Genomic DNA, 16,413 nt, shown 5'->3' on the forward strand with positions numbered 1-16,413 from the left:
CACATTTTAATTTATTAAAAACCCATTAAAATTTTGTCTTATCCGAAATACCTGTACCTGTACAATACAAATCACATACATTTTAAAGTCATTTAAGCACAACATGTGTAGTACAAAGTAAGCTATTCTGGTAGCTTCTAGAGTGCTAATTAGTTTGTCTCTTTAAAACAATAAGTGCTGTACTGAGTTTAACACAATACATCTACATGTTGATTCCATGAGGGACGATTGTCAAATGTTTAGCATAGAGGGCTTGTTCCAGATCTAATGCCAAAGATACATCATCTTCATTTCTTCCCCATGAGATGTATTTTGTTTTGGATGTATTGAAGAACAAAATTGTTGTTCAGGCAATATTGCTGAGCTCTAGTTATGGACATGTAGGTGTCAATTTCCACTGCCTGAACTGATTTGTTGTTCTTGACGAGGACTGGGTCATACGCATATGATACTGGATAGCAACACTCCCCTGGTGCTTTTGAAGGTCTCCAATAAAAACACCGACAGTACTGGACCCAAAACAGATCCTTGAGGAACACCTTTATTAATCTCCTTTGGATTAGATTATCCTAATTTTGCTAAGTTTACCAAAATGAAGCCCATGCCCAAGAAGCCCATGAGTTTGACAAAAGTTTTGCACCTATGGACAGAAAACACAAGTCAGTCAACAGCTTGACGAATGCCTGTGTAGGAATACATGATACAAAGGAAGTCTGTATGGTTTCTGAGATCAGAAGGACACAATGCTTGTTAGTTTCCTTAGATCTCAACAAGCTAACCTTTTGGCGAAGTAAATACTTTCTTCCTTAACAGCATTGTTCCATATTTTTTTTTTTCTTTTAGGGGTATGTTTTAAGTAGTTGTTACTTCTCAAGTTCTAGTTCTTGATTGATCTCCTCTACACATAACAGCTATGGTGAGGTGTTGATTCAATGTGAATGTTGTGTGTTAGTGAGGAAGTTGAACTGGCTAAACTCAACATTTACAATGGCATTCTCAATTGGTATCCTCAAAGGCATAATTTATCACAGCAATTGCCTAATTTACCTAAACATTCAGGCAGCGGAATCAGTGGCAGTTTTACAAGTGTAAGCGTTGGAGGGCTCATCATCCAGGTGATTACAACCGTTAACGGGTCTAATCAAATTGTATGCTAAAACAAACACAAACTAAATTCTAGTAGAAAGTCAGAGTTAAAATACTAGATTCTAGTAAATGGCCAGTAGGGGGTTAAATGAACCAAACATATTGATCTTGCAAAAAGATTTAATTTACAACACTTATGAATAAAATAAACTTTAAAATATTAACATTAATATGTTTATCATGCATGCCATCACTACAGTTCATTTGCCTAGAAATGAAAAATATCACTGCAGCTTTTAGATCTTCTGAGTTTTTGTCTCGGTTTGCTGCCTCTTCCTATCAAATTATTCACAAAATTAGAAGCTTTTTTTACTACTCCCATTGCTAAAGTGTTTTCTTTTTGGGGGTAAATGGGATCAATACTGAGTCTTCCCTTAGAGGGTGATTCTAAAATGAAATCCTCAGGTGTCTTGGAACTGTCCCTTTGTGAACACAGCAGCTTAGCGATTTTCAGAATAACCTCATCTATGTTTTCTTCATCTGTGTATTTAAAACAGTAAAATTTTGTTTTCTTTTCGTTGTTTACATCTCGTACAAGAAATCCAAATAAACTGTTTGCATCTAAAACATAAGTAGAAATATTTGTTCAAAGCAATGAGAAGAGAAAAAGAAATTATATGAAAATAGTAGATGTCAAAATCTTTGATATACAGAGTATCAGAATTGAAAACTTTTAGGTTGTATTCTATACGTAAACAAACTTGTGTTCCCTAAAAGTTTTACAAAAACATATCAGAGTTAGAGCTCTCCAATGAAAGAAAAAATTAGTACTTTTTGTTTAAATAGTAGCTACACTATTGTTGTTGAACAGGTAAACAATAAGGATTGTACCTCCTGGAAAGAACTGTAATGTTGCAGAAACTGCACATTTTTTACTTTATCTTTCACCCATCTGGATAGAAAAACCTGACTGGGGAAGTTACACCAGTAATATCTAGTTGGCTAAGTTATTCTAATAATACCTGACTGGAAAAGTAATGCCAGCAATGCCTAATATATGGGGAAGTAACACAATACACTGCACAACAAGATAGATATGTAATACACAAGTAAAGTATCCAGAATATGATTATCGCAAATTCTGGGTTTTTTAATGTACCATTATAAGAATTAAATTTTTTCATACTCCATTTTTTACTGTTATAATTGTATTTTAGTTGATCAAATATAAAACTTTAAGAATTATTTTATAGATTACTACAACATAAAAATCCTACTGTCAGAAACAAAACGTCTTTCATAAGTATTGTGGTAGTGGACAAGTTATTATATGCAGGTATGCTTCTGTGCACATCCTGGAATATTGTTACGTTTTAACAAATAAATTCTAAATAGCAAAGTTAGGCTTAGTGCTGTGTATACTATTGTGCAGTCAGTGATTATTATATTAGTATACTCTCTATAATACTCTATTAGTGATTGATTACATTCTAAGGCTACAAATAGTGAACACAAACCCTTGCTGTAGACACACGTGATTGTGATGCCAAGAAAGTTTTTAATGGCAGTCTACCTTATTTGAAAATTTAGATTATCCGGAAAAGACTTGGTGCCATCAACTTGGGTACTTGTGTCACACAAGGTAACACCTGATCGGAAATGTTATGCCAGCAGTATGTAGCTGTGGTAGATACTCTGGCGATGCTCTGAAGGATACTACAAATAAAGGCTCCCACACAAACCTGATTTTCTAAAGAAAATGGTACATAGGCTAAAATCTTGAAACTCCTAGTAATGCCGTTTTTGTACCATAAGCCAGAACAGTTCATATTAAAAGTTTATGATTTATTTCTTCAAATTTTTGATAAACCTTATAGAAAGGATACGATTTTGGAAATTAGTTATAAAGCAGAAAAGTTTTATCTTCTAGAATACCTCCTGGAAGTTTGTTTCTTGGACAAACACACATCATGAGTAATATAAAACTTTAATACACAGAGTATTCCGAACACAAAATGATATAAGAGATGGACCATCCAAGCTTGGGTGATAATTTAAGGAGGAGTGTATCTCTCTAAGGATTACACTCTCATGTATTTCTGTCACTCAATATCAATAGGGTGCAGGCCAAACTGTTCTAGATGTCTTCTATATCTATATGATGCCAGCATGCAGTGGCCCTCCTTTTACCATACTCAGGGTCTAGGATGATGCACCAGAGGTTTACAGTTACCTCAGTGCCCATCAGTAGTGGATCAGTCAATTCCAATCTTAAGACTGACAACTGACGGCCCCCGTGCTCTTGTAATCATATTTACTTTATAATAACACAGACCCTTCATCCTCCGAGAAGCTGGCTGCCTTGGTAGATTATGATGGGGTTAGAATTCATTGTGGCTTGTGATGACATCACCAACACCAAGAATTGATGTAGGTGACTTTCAAAGTTTATTATCTCTAGTGAACACTGTTTAGCCAATGCGCACAATGTTCCTATCTTTAGAATTATGTTTAGGGCAGAGGTAAGTCATATATGGAGGTCATGGCAATAGATTCATGTTCCAGAAGGCTCATACAAATGATAGTCAGGCTGCACTACAGGCACTCGGTACCTGTTTGTTTAACTCGAAATGAAAAAGCAGACATCCTCGCCAAAAAGGGAGCCTGAGCCCCATAATGGTGGGGCCTGAGCCAGGTTGCAGGATAGCCTTCTCCAACAGTAAAGCTCTGGTCAAAGATTGGGAAAAGAGGATAAGAAACATGAATTGGAGTAGAGCCTCAGGATTAAGACTATCCAAAATGTTTATCTCTCCTTACATTAAAGAGTGGAAAGCTCTCTTAGATCAGAATAAGGAAGATATAAAACTAATATTAGGAATGTTGACAGGACATGGCCCCCTAAGGAAACATCTTATGAGGGTGGGCCTTAGCCAGACTGACGAATGTAGACTCTGTGGAGAAGAGGAGGAATCAGCAGAGCATATGTGGTTAGTCCTGCCATCTTAGAAACTCGGAAAAGATTCCTGGGAACATATCTCCTCAGCCCCAAGGATATAAGAGAACAGGAGCCCTCAAATCTGATCGGTTTTTACAAAAGCCTCGGACTTTGAGGACACAAAATTAAAGTAAGGGAGGCATAAAGGTCCTTTTAGGACTAAGCGTGGGGACAAACTGTCCTTTTCCCTTAGAAAGGAAAAAAGTCATATATCTTTAATAATAGAGGATATGGTCAACAGAATACATGGCATGTGTCTGATGACCCATCCCTCTCTGATCATGCTCAAATTTGCTTAGTATTGAGGAACTGAAACTAGAAATTACCCCAGGAAATGGGGTGACTGAATTGAAGTAGTTTTAAAGTAAAGTTTGTGATGGTTGGTTGTGTTAGTGCCCTAGCACTGATAAGGACTCTGAATTTGACGTGATACAGACTACCAGTCCAGTGGGACCTAGCCCTATATGTTAAGGACGATTGATTTTTGATCAGTCCCACCTTAGAAGCCGTCCATGAAACAAAGATACAGATTTTCATTCAAATCTGCCGAAAATATCACAACCAAACTACCAGGGAACAAAGGTTTACTCCTTTATCCCCTTGTTTGTACCTGCCATCTTGGAAACGAGGGGTAATTTGTACAACTGATACCAGGTACGCATTTCTTGACCCGAAAAACCTCCATAAATCAAGTTTTATGCAAATCCGTTTTTAAATAACTGAAAACCCACTTTTCTGCTATTTGGCGGCCGCCATCTCAGAATGGTAATAGATAGTGACTTCCGGTTTTACCAAACTGTTAATTTTTTTATTCTCTTTCCACCAATGTGTCACATGTGGAGGGATTCTATTTGAAAATTTTGAATTGGGGAGTGCCGCCCCCCAACAGTTTTTCATACGCCAAAAAGTAAAATTGGTCAAACCATCAGAAATGACAAGAATGGCCATGGACTTTTGTATGACCCTGAATGTAACCGAGTACTGTGAGAATTAAGTGTAGGCAACATTAGTCTGTTTTATAACCAAACAAAATTTCCCCAGAGCACTCCTGTAGGCTACTACGTGGAACTACTACCTTTGCATGGAGTTCTTCTTTTGGAAAATGTCATAATCCTTAAATATTTCTTTTGGATTTTGAAAATGTCTGCCAGCCTACCAGAACTTCGCCAAACTCCAATGCCATATTGCATGACCAAAGCAAACATAGCATGATAAATCATAAGTTTTGTTTTTAAATCAACAACATTTCTTAAGATTGACATCTGGAAACAAGCAGAGTCAAGCTGCCTTCCCAAAATTTGAAAATTCTAGTGACTTTGTTCAAGTTGCCTAGAATCACATGAGTGTTCTCACTTAATTCCAGTTTTTATACCTTATTGTCGTAATATTCTAGCAATTTCATATGGGCTTTGTTTGACTGACAGTTAACAGCTCTTTTATCAAACCATCTGTTTCTTGTAAAAGATTCCAGCAACCGAGTGTGCCAGGAATACCTCTTAAAATCAAAATTGTAGGATCCAATAAGTGGAGTGATTAAAAAAGTAGTTATTGCTACCACTTCAGTATTTTATAGTTAGAGCTTCATTTAATGTGATTAAAAAGAAGCTAGAACTACCCCCTGTAGTTGTATCTTAACTTTTCTAGAATAGAAGTTGTAACTTTCACTTTTGGTGTGATTAAAGTATAGTTACATCTACCTACCTATAGATATATCTCCATTATTTTGGAGTCTGTAGATAGGCACACTTCACTTTTGTGTGACTTTTAATGGCGATGTTTATGCAAGTACGGGGAAAGAAGAGTGTACGGTGAAAAGAAGAGTATTGACTAAGTGCAAGGAGCTGATGCGGTTTGAAAGTGAGAATATAGACTTTTTAGCAGAACAATTTCTACCGCCTAGTGACGAAACTCGGGGGAAAGCACTCACTCCAAGACAACGATTGGAGATTTTTCTTCGTTTATACAGCTGATCCGGGGTTTCAAAGTGGTTGTAGCAGAAGATATTGGAGTGGACCGTTCGACAGTTTGTAAGAACATTAATTATGTGATGAACTGTATTTGGAAAACGCAGACAACTGGATACATTTTCCTTCTACAGTACAAGAAATAAATAATGCAAAGTTGATGTGGCAAAGAAATTTTGATTTATCAACTGTTGTAGGTGCATTAGATTGCACGCATATCGAAATAAAAAAACCATCAATGTTCGGTGATGAGTATATAAACCGGAAAGGGTTACCCCAGCATCAACGTGCAAGCAACATGTGACAGTCAAGAAAGGTTCACTAGCGTTGCTGCAGAGTGGCCAGGATCAGTGCACGATTCTAGAATATGGAGAAGGAGTCCTGTTCGGGATATTATTTCTCGTTATGACGGTGCTGCGTGTTTATTGGTGACTCTGGCTATGGTATTTCTCCTTGGTTAATCACCCCGTTCAAACCTCCTCAAAACCGATATTCAGCGTCGATTTAATCGTGTTCATGCAAAGGAAAGGGTGGTGATAGAAAGGGTGTTCGGACAGTTAAAGAAGAGATTCCCGATACTTGGCAACTGTGTTAGATTGTCTCTAGACAGAGTACCAAAAGTAATTGTCACCTGTACTGTGCTGCACAATGTAGCTAAACACCTCAGAGATCCTTTAAATTTTGAAGACGACGCGAATGAAGATGGGTTGTAACGAGGATGAAGGAGGCGAAGAAGTGTTCGAAAACCAAGCAACAAAACAACGTGGCGAACAGAAGCGGAATGAAATGCTGGGTTTTATTTAAATGTAAGTAAATTGTACAAAAAATAAAATTGTTAAAAAGTAAAGAGACTTTTTTGAAAACCTAGATTAAAATACAAACCATACAAATACAAATAAAACCATAGGCCTAGTACAAATGTGCAGGGCCTTTGACATAACCCACAGCTCAATGAACACTGTTGGCAGGCATGCACATAACGTTCGTGGTGCATTCATGCCATGTAAGCTATAAATCTTTTTTTTTTTTTTTTTTTTTTTTTTTTTTTTTTTTTTTTTTGTAGGATAAGGATAGTTTATTATTGGGTAACTGGAGTTGGGTTTAACTAACCGCTAAGTTACATATTAAAACATCAGATTAAATGAATAGTCATCAGTTTGAGTTTCTTTCTCAACTGTTCCTCCTTTCAACTTTTGTAACTCAATTTTTTCTTTTTCAATTTGAATTTTTCTGTAATTCTAACTGTTGCAAGAGAACAAGTCTCTGTAGTTGCGGCGTATTCAAATCTTTTGTTTCACCTGTTTCGTATGCCAATAGTTTTTTGTTTGCGGGCCTTGTATACGAGTTGTCAGCTTGAGTTCTCAACTTTTTTCTCAGGTTCAGATTCATGAGGTTGGGTAGTTATTGCGATTGCGGCTGCAGCTAAGTTTTTCCACTCGTCACTGCTGTCATTTCTTGTCGCTTCTACTGAGGTTGACTGACATGCTCCAGCTGCAAAAACTGCCTGGTACTTTTGTAAAAACTGGGTTTTCAGAGCCTCACCCAATAATGCCAAAAGCATTTTTTCCCACTCACGTAGTTTAATTTTTTTATTTCCTGTAGCTTTCACATCAGATTTCTTTTTTATTTTTGTTTTCATATTTTGGAGCATTTTGTTCATTTGAGTAGCATTTACTTCATTTCCTGTAGTTTGGGAATACGTAGAACACAAGGTTTCCCACGCTTTCTTCTTTTCTAATAAGACTTTGGGAAACCCTTGACTTTTCCAACAACACAGTATTTTCTGATAATATTTTTTACAAATAGCTCCCTATCCGCAACCAATTTCTTATCAACGTCTCCTTCATCTTCAGATGATGTCATGATACCTATAAACAGGATAAGCAAGAGAACACGAGTGGTAACAGGAACACGACTCAGAACGGCACGTGAGTTGTCTGTATGGCCTGCGCCGCACTTCACCGCTGCAGACTGGAAGAGTGCGGAGTGGGGGAAACAAGTCTGAACATGAAAAGTAGCTGCATCTACACTAGAGTTGTATCTACCCGTAGTTGTATCTCCAATTTTTATAGAATAGGGTAGTTGCAACTACGGAGTGTTAGCGCGTGTTTTATCACTCCAGTTTGAGATAAAGCTATCACTACACTGTAGTGTCTACTATGAAGTTGCTACGTTTTAATCACTTCACTCAATGTTCTCACCACAACAATCAGCAGCCTTGGAGCCGGTAAATTCAACTCCCCCACAAATTATAATCTAAGCATTCCTACCTATGTTGGGGAAGGGAATTGCTCTTGTCTACAAATATTGTTAAAAAAAATTCAAAATCTACCACCCTGTAAACAATAACTATTCAAATCCATGTAGAGCTTGTGTCACTATTTGGGCTGTTCAACTTGGCATGAACAGAAGATTTTTTGTAATTATTTAAAACAATTTTTGGCCAAGTTGACGTTAGCTTTAGTTTGCATTGTGAAGAGAGGAATGATTTTTTTCATTTGTAAAATTTAATTCATAGGCATTGTTTTTTCGATTAGGTTTAATTTTTTTTACTGGGATTTTATCACTGTTTATAATAGTCTCACGTCATCCAATTATTAAAATCGCCCTAGTTTTTCATTTAGTAGTATTTTAGTTTTCATTTTGAGGTAAATGAACCCTGGTCAAACCGCATGTAACCCATTACAAATCCATAAACCCCTTAACAGTTTCTTAGTTCACTATTCTAAATATATTAATACCGGTAGGTAAGAAAACAGCTTGTATCACAGTTGTGTTAAAAAAAAAAATAATCAATAAAATTACATCATAATAAATGAAATGTGTTGAATTTTTCTCTATATGTAATGATACCATTTGATAATCATATAAAACTTTGTAATTTATCAACAACATTATTAAACTTTATGGAACAAAGTCCAGGATCAAAGTTTTCAAGTTAATTTTTAATGTATTTTCTCTGAAATTCGTTAATGAAAATCACTTATAAATATGTTATGGGTTGGACATTTCCCGTAACATTGCATTAAATTTACCTGTACTATCTTGAAATCTTACAACATGCAGCACAATAGACAGGGAAAGCATAGCAATGTGTTTGAACGGTTTAGATTTATTACGTTTCACTGAACCATCATCTGTCCAGAGACCAAAAGTCGTCGATCTTGGTTTGGTTATCTGAAATAAAGGAAGGAAAATTTGGGTAAAATGAGTATATTTTACGTGACTACTCGTATCACATGAATTCTATGAAAATAACCTAAAAATAAGGAAAAGTACATTTTTCCACTGATGTGTTTATTACAATTTTAGATTCCCATATTGAAGTTTACACATTTTAGATGAAGTAAATACAAAACAAAATTAACAATTTTGAATATATAATAGTTTTTAGTTGCGGTAGGCCTACTAATTTTGTTTGGTAAATGTGTGTGACACAACATAAAAAATTCAAAGTCAAATTTAGATATACCTTGTAATTCTAAAATCTTAATTAGTGAAATAACTGTGAAAAACATTAAACAAAAATATTGCAATAAAGAAAAGTTTTACTGTACTTTTATGAAACAAATTTATTGTGTTTTTTATAGAGATTTTAAATTTATAGTACTTCAGTTGATGATTTGGTCCATTTAGTACTTAATATATATATTTTTTAATCGATTTTTCTGCTCTGATTTTATGGATCGTTAAAATGTTATCTTTTGCAGATCACTGTTTTTGTCTCATGTAGATTTTTAAAATGATATAAAACTTGACCTAAGATACATAATATTTTATGGAATCATTGCAAAGTATTACACCAAACTGCTTTTTAATTACAGCAATTTTGAGGTGCTATACAATATTAACATACTCATGCAGAGGAATACATTTTAATTTTGTTTTTTTTTTATTTAAATAACATTGTGGTGATACTAAGCTTTCAAATAATGTAACATAAATTGGCAATGCAACAAAAAGTCACTAATACCAAAATCTGGTAAACTCACTAGGCATACCACACCACTTTAATGAGAACAAGATGTTCCAGATACAGTTTTCTCAAAATTGAGAGAAATTCTTGATGGGTGAAGCCCCATTTAATTGGAAACCTACCTTGCCAATTTCTTTTCTTCAATTTTGGGCAGCAAAAAATGTCCCAATATTTGGTCACATAATACTCAGCATTGACGGTCACAATTACATTTTCCTCATTAAAAACATATGGACTACAACACTGAATTTGGACATAGTACAACACACTTAGTTTATGGAGATGAAGCAAGTTTTCTAGATCAGTTGGGTATTATCACTCCTGTAGCAAAACTTTGTGTGTTAGCAGCTCTTCTTAGCTAGAAATCTGTCCTGTCGCTACAAAAGAAAACAGTTGCTGGAGTAATCAGTGCAAAAGTTCGTTCATAAAGAATTCTTTTATTCATACATAATCTACTCATTTAATTTCCAAGCAATCAGTGTGTTTTGTAGGAATTCAATTTTAAGTCTAAATGAAGAATACTCCTTACTCTGGAGTGTGATATTCCCAGAATTGCAGTGCTTTTCTTCCTGAACATCTTGGAAACTGTTTAGCTGATGTTCTAACCTCTGCACATTTTCTTGTTCTTACAAATCTGTATTGTGTCAATGACACAGAGGTTGTCACCTCTTTATCAGATAATACAAAAATCTTCAGTAGTAGACTGATGCACCGCAATCCAAAATGCATCAGTAGAGCCGTAGACAGTGTATTCCATATAGTATCATGATATTTGATGCAGTCAAAAGCATATACAGGGTGTTAAGTAAAAGTGTTCCAATACTTTGGAATTTTCTACTAAAAATAAAAATAAGCAAAAAAGTTCATATGAAGATATGTCCTAAAACCTTTATTTTTCGGTCTATCGGTCTCTATGTGTTCTTTCTCAAAAACATTATATCTTTCGAACAAGTAAATATAAAGCTATAAAACTTGAGAGTTGTACTAACCTTTAGTATACCTTTTAGAAAATAAAATATTATACTATAATCCTTATAATCTTTTCAAAATGGCCGACGTTAGTCGGTTTTGAGTTATTTTGATTAAATAATTTAAACGTCTGCAATTAAAAAGGGTAAAAGAATGTTGTTAGTATTTTATTTTCAAAAAGGTCTATTAAATTTTAATACTATTCTGAAGTTTCATAGCTTTATCTTAGCTGGTTCAAAATATATCATTTTTTTCTAAAAAAAACATACAGACAGACAGACGGACAACTAAAGGTTTTAGGACATACCTTCATATGAACTTTTTTGCTTATTTTTATTTTTAGTAGAAAATTCCAAAGTATTGGAACACTTTTACTCAACGCCCTGTATAAAAAAGATATTATATCATAGTATATATAAAAAATCTAACGGCCCTACAAATCTCTAAGAATAGCTGACTGACTATCCGCATACAAACCTCAAGAATATCACTGAATAGAAAAAACTCAACATCAGCTCCCAAAGTGTGCTTTTTGTTGACAATTTCTTGAGCCGAAAACTCTACAATGAAGTCTCTGTTTGAGTTTACTAAGTCCACCTGAAACATCATAGAGTTTGTAAGTACTATATTCTAAACGGTACAACAATAAGATCATCTCCTGTATTTATTGTACGATTAAGAGAAGCATGCATTATTATGGTCAGTGCATCGGCGGAAAAGTTGTAACAACATACAGTGAACTCCCCTTTATGGCTACACATCTGCAGAAGTAAAACATATTGGAGTGGATATGCACTTAAATCGTTACAATGCGTATATGCAATTTGTTTTTCAATTGCAGTCCTTTGAGGCCTCAAAATTTTGCTAGCTTTTACAATGATATAGATTACACTATGAACACATGGTATCATCTTAACCACAATTCCTAGTTGCACAATGATCCACGCTAGTTTATAATGAACTAGTCTTATTTAGCTAACTATCATTATGACTGTAACAGTATCTCATAAAAAAATTATATAAAAAGCTGTTTACAAACGTACCTTGTATACAAAATTAAAAATAATTGCATAGTCAATATATAAATAATAGAAATTAAACTGAATTCATACTAATGTAATAACAAAGAAAGAGTAATTATATACAAAAACATTTCTATCAATATTAGTATACATTATAGTATTTGAATATCATTTTCTAGATACAATTTTAAAGCCTTTTCATAAATGATTTTGAAAATACCATTTTGATGTTTATTGGTGTTTTATTATATAACTTGGGTGCAATAAAACTAAATGATTTAATAAAAATTGTGTTATTCGGCTTCACAACCACAAACGGATCAGCGTTTCTCAATCCTTTATATGCAGTATCAATTTTGTGCCTATTTTAAGATTTAAAAAGATAAGATAATAAGTAAATATAATCTTTAGAGATAATAATTTTGTCACCAAACAATGGCCATCAAGGTGCAGTTAGTTATCTTTAAAAAAGTTATCAGCCTAACAAAATGTTTTTGGTATATATAAATTGGGTTTATGTTGATACTATATGCGTTGCACCTAAAGACATATCCCATATCAAACACAATGTTGTATGAAAACAAAATATAATTAACTAATTATTGTATCAGGGGACAGAAACAAAGAAACATGCATAGACATTTTTTCAATTTAATGTGTGCCTATTTTGTACCGGATAAATGTTTCAATAAATGAACATTTTACGTTATACTTGAGTTACAAAACTAAAAAAGGCACCTTTCCAGAGAAATTAATATTTCGCTCTCTGGATCCGCCACTCGATTCTCCTAACCAGTTTTTATGAGTTACATAAACTAATAGTTTGGGTACATTGCCAGAAATATCAACAATATAAAATCGGGGTTAGATGATTCATGCCACTACCCATCTTACTCTTATGTAAGATATACAGCAATTTCACACAATTTAAGCTCTTCCAGATATGCCTACATGAATGATGCAGGCTCCCAATGTTGCAATTGGTCATCCCAACTTGTGTCCACGGCGGCTGATAGCAAAGCACTAAAGCAAAGCTACAGTGGTACTTGGCACAAGACTGACAGCCTACCTACAAGATAATCCAAACACACACTAATAGGCAGTTAAAAAAGAATTGTTCTATTACTCTTCACGAGTGTGGTGTTTCACCCACAGCACGATGTGTCTCTGAGATAATGACCAATTGGAGAGAGAAACCGAGAAAAGTCCTTGTGGACTGTGCGAATTCTTAGAATTTTGGTGCACCAAATTCTCAACTGGTCACTCTCACCTTGTTCAGAATCAGAATTAGAATCTCTTTATTAATATGAACATTGATAACAGTTATGCGTTAGAATATAAATGGTAAAATACATGATTGTCATTTATTGTTGATCGAGTTTTAGTCTAAAGTCTGGCTGATCTCTTCGGTGAATTCTTGAACAGTGTAGATAGGATGTTCCAATAACCACGAATCGAGTTTCCTCTTCATTGCCTTTCCAGTTAGTTGTTTGAGGAAGCTGGGAGCTGATTTTAAAGTCGTGCTCCCATTGTTGAGGGTTTCTTGTCATGAAGGGCAGTTCGATGTCTGACTGGCGGTATCAGAGACGCATTCCGGGTATTGTAGCAATGTGGTCGTGTTACCCTGGGAAGTACAAGCTTGTCCACATGTAGAATGAGTTCTTGGATATATATGGCTGTGACTGTCTTTATTTTTAGTTGTTTGAATGTTGATCTACAGCTGTCCCTGAAATCCAGATTGGCTAAAGATCTTACAGCATTTTTGTATTTTCAGCACTCGCTTCAAGTTCTTTTCCCTAAAAAAGAGTGACCCCAACAGGGTGGAAGAGGTTGGCAGTTCTTCAGGGACTTGACATAGAAGATCCCCCAGTCATATCAGTGATAGCAAGCAGTTGAGTTGGCACTACTGTTCACCGCGTATGAACCGGTCTGTCACTAAACGCTTGGCACATCACTTTCAAAACTCAGTGAATCCAGTACAAATAGTATTGACAATCCAGAACATTATTTTTGAATTAGCTTCAAAATAGTAGTTGAATAAATCTTAGCAATATTAATTACAGAAAATTATTTTCAATTTGGAATAAATTAAAATATTTTCGTTTATGACAAAATGTGAAATGTCACAGGCATTTTCCAGCTATTGCTAGCGCTTTTACACTGTCAAAGAAAATAAGTCAGCTATTCCTAACCCTGTCTTTACACAGTTTTCCACCTATAACTTATTGGCTGAATCTAACTTTTGAAGACTGGGGAGTTTTTTTTTTCATAAAACAGCTGTTAATAAAAAACTGGTGCGAAATAATTTCTAAATTCAGAAGTCCGGTTCAGTTACTGTTTGCTGGTAACCGTCACTTTGCGTGGTTCCCATATTTAAAATAGTTACTTTATATTTTTTTACTACTAAAAATAGTTCCATTATATAATTAACATCTAAAAATAAAATAAATATCCTATTACTGTTTTGGGTATTGTTTGGTTCCTTTACTCTTACTGTTACAAACACGTAAAATAGTTTAAAAACACAAAAATTACATTTAACACTTGTATGATAAAGAGACTGTTATGCAATACAACTCACAGTATAATATACATCCACAGAGTCTGTTATTATTGAACTTACTGGGCAGTTTTCAATGAAGTCATGGATACAAAACAGATATTCATAATTTTTGTATCGAGCTCTGTCATTGTCCATAAGTTTTAAAACATTTCTTATAACTTGGAGTGCCTCATTGAGCGATTCCTTATCTGGATTGTCATCTCTTGTGTTTTTTCTTATTTCTGGAATTGATATATGTATTATGGTATATCAAAGTCACACTGAAATACAGTATATACAGACATTTTTATTGCAACCATCAATAAATTAATGTAATGGCAATAGCATTTAATGCAATTATGTCACACAGTAACTTGTAGTGTACATTTAGTCAACTGGCTAGCAATGTTTATCTTGCAAGTTAGTTCATGTTTATCAAAGATAGCATACTTATCTAGCAAAACTCAGATAGCTCAAAACAAATGTACCTGCTCACGTATGTTTAAGACATTTATTCAAAATATTTTGTATAGTAATAGGTTGTATTTTGTACATTAGGAAGGATATCATTACTTAAAACTGCATATTGGCCCATCAAAAGCCAATTTGAAAAACTCTTTAAACTCTTTATCGTATATTAGAATTGTTATTATTCTTTTGAATATAAAATTCTTAGCTCTATCACGAGTACATGTTTTTGTTATTAATAGTAGGGAAGTTAAAGAAAATTTTATGACTAATATTTTTCTAAACAATGGTTTTTATGTCTTTAACTCCTTTGCAATTTATATCAAATACATGATTTTTATAAAAATATTGTAAACATGGAAACAAAGTTGCATGCTTTTAAATTTAGAATAGATAGCCTATATGGCTTTTTTTCTAGTCTGGAAAAATTTTTAACTAAAAAAAATAAAAAAATAGATACAGCCTCCAAAATGGAGGGCTATAAATGTATTCTTTTTTTAAGGATTGTTATTGATGATGGATGGCGGACATTTGCTATTGCTATATGTTACATATTACAATTTCATTGTAATACCTCGACACCTATTCTTTTCTTGATGAAATTGAATAAAGTTTTCTGATTTCTGATAGCAAATGTCTGAAATCCTACTATATAGTATGTGTCGGCTTCCATAACCCAAGAAACCCAAATTTGTGCTACATTTTTGGAGGAAAATAATGTATTTTTAAACTTGTACTTAGGTATATTAAATTAATTTTCTTTGCAAACCCATACACAACCTCAATTTTGGGAAATAGTCAACATGTATAACCTGACTCCTTTGTCAACCTAAAATTAAAACAATTAAAGTTTTAGATCCTAATATACAAGGTGTTTCAGACCACCTGGCCACAATGTCCTGTGGTTGAACCGTTTGACTTAGAGCAATGCAATAAACTGTTACCTAATAATTCTCATATAGCAAAAAGTCGCAAAATTACTTTAGTCACATTTCAAATACAGGATGTGCTCGAAAAAGAGGGTCATAGGTTCGAATCTTGAAAATTTGAAATAGCAAGATGGGTCATGTGGCACACCATTTTAAAAGTTTAGAGGTTATCATATACATTTCACCAAATTTGATTGTAAGGACTAAGAAGAATGCTTCAATCATATTGAAATACGGGTTTTTTAAAAATAGCTTTTAAACTGGATAGATATGAATTTAAATTTAAAAAATTGTTCTTATTTAATAACCTTTAATTTGATGTGCCACATGGTCTAATTTAATATGTTTTGGTCACAGGGCTGCAAAGATTTTCAAATTTGAACATTTTGGTGCTGTAAGAAAAACTTGCAAAAACAATCAAATGACTCATCGTTCAAAAGCTTATCTTGTGCTTTTCCAACA

General features: G+C 34.1%; 1 protein-coding gene across 2 annotated transcripts in view; it reads right to left on the minus strand.

The window, feature by feature from the left end:
* Positions 1-1,248: 1,248 nt before the first annotated feature.
* LOC124369940 (protein ECT2-like) overlaps positions 1,249-16,413 on the minus strand; it is a 38,664-nt gene continuing 23,499 nt past the window's right edge. For both annotated transcript variants that reach the window (XM_046828142.1, XM_046828141.1), the window contains 4 exons: positions 14,636-14,796; positions 11,468-11,587; positions 9,081-9,222; positions 1,249-1,707 (listed from right to left, as the gene is read on the minus strand). In XM_046828142.1, the coding sequence (XP_046684098.1) occupies positions 1,355-1,707; positions 9,081-9,222; positions 11,468-11,587; positions 14,636-14,796 (776 nt within the window). In that variant the 3' untranslated portion in view covers positions 1,249-1,354. The remainder of the gene's footprint in view (positions 1,708-9,080; positions 9,223-11,467; positions 11,588-14,635; positions 14,797-16,413) is intronic.

The sequence above is a fragment of the Homalodisca vitripennis genome, chromosome X, assembly GCF_021130785.1.
Source record: "Homalodisca vitripennis isolate AUS2020 chromosome X, UT_GWSS_2.1, whole genome shotgun sequence".
In the NCBI taxonomy this organism is placed as follows: Eukaryota; Metazoa; Arthropoda; class Insecta; order Hemiptera; family Cicadellidae; genus Homalodisca; species Homalodisca vitripennis.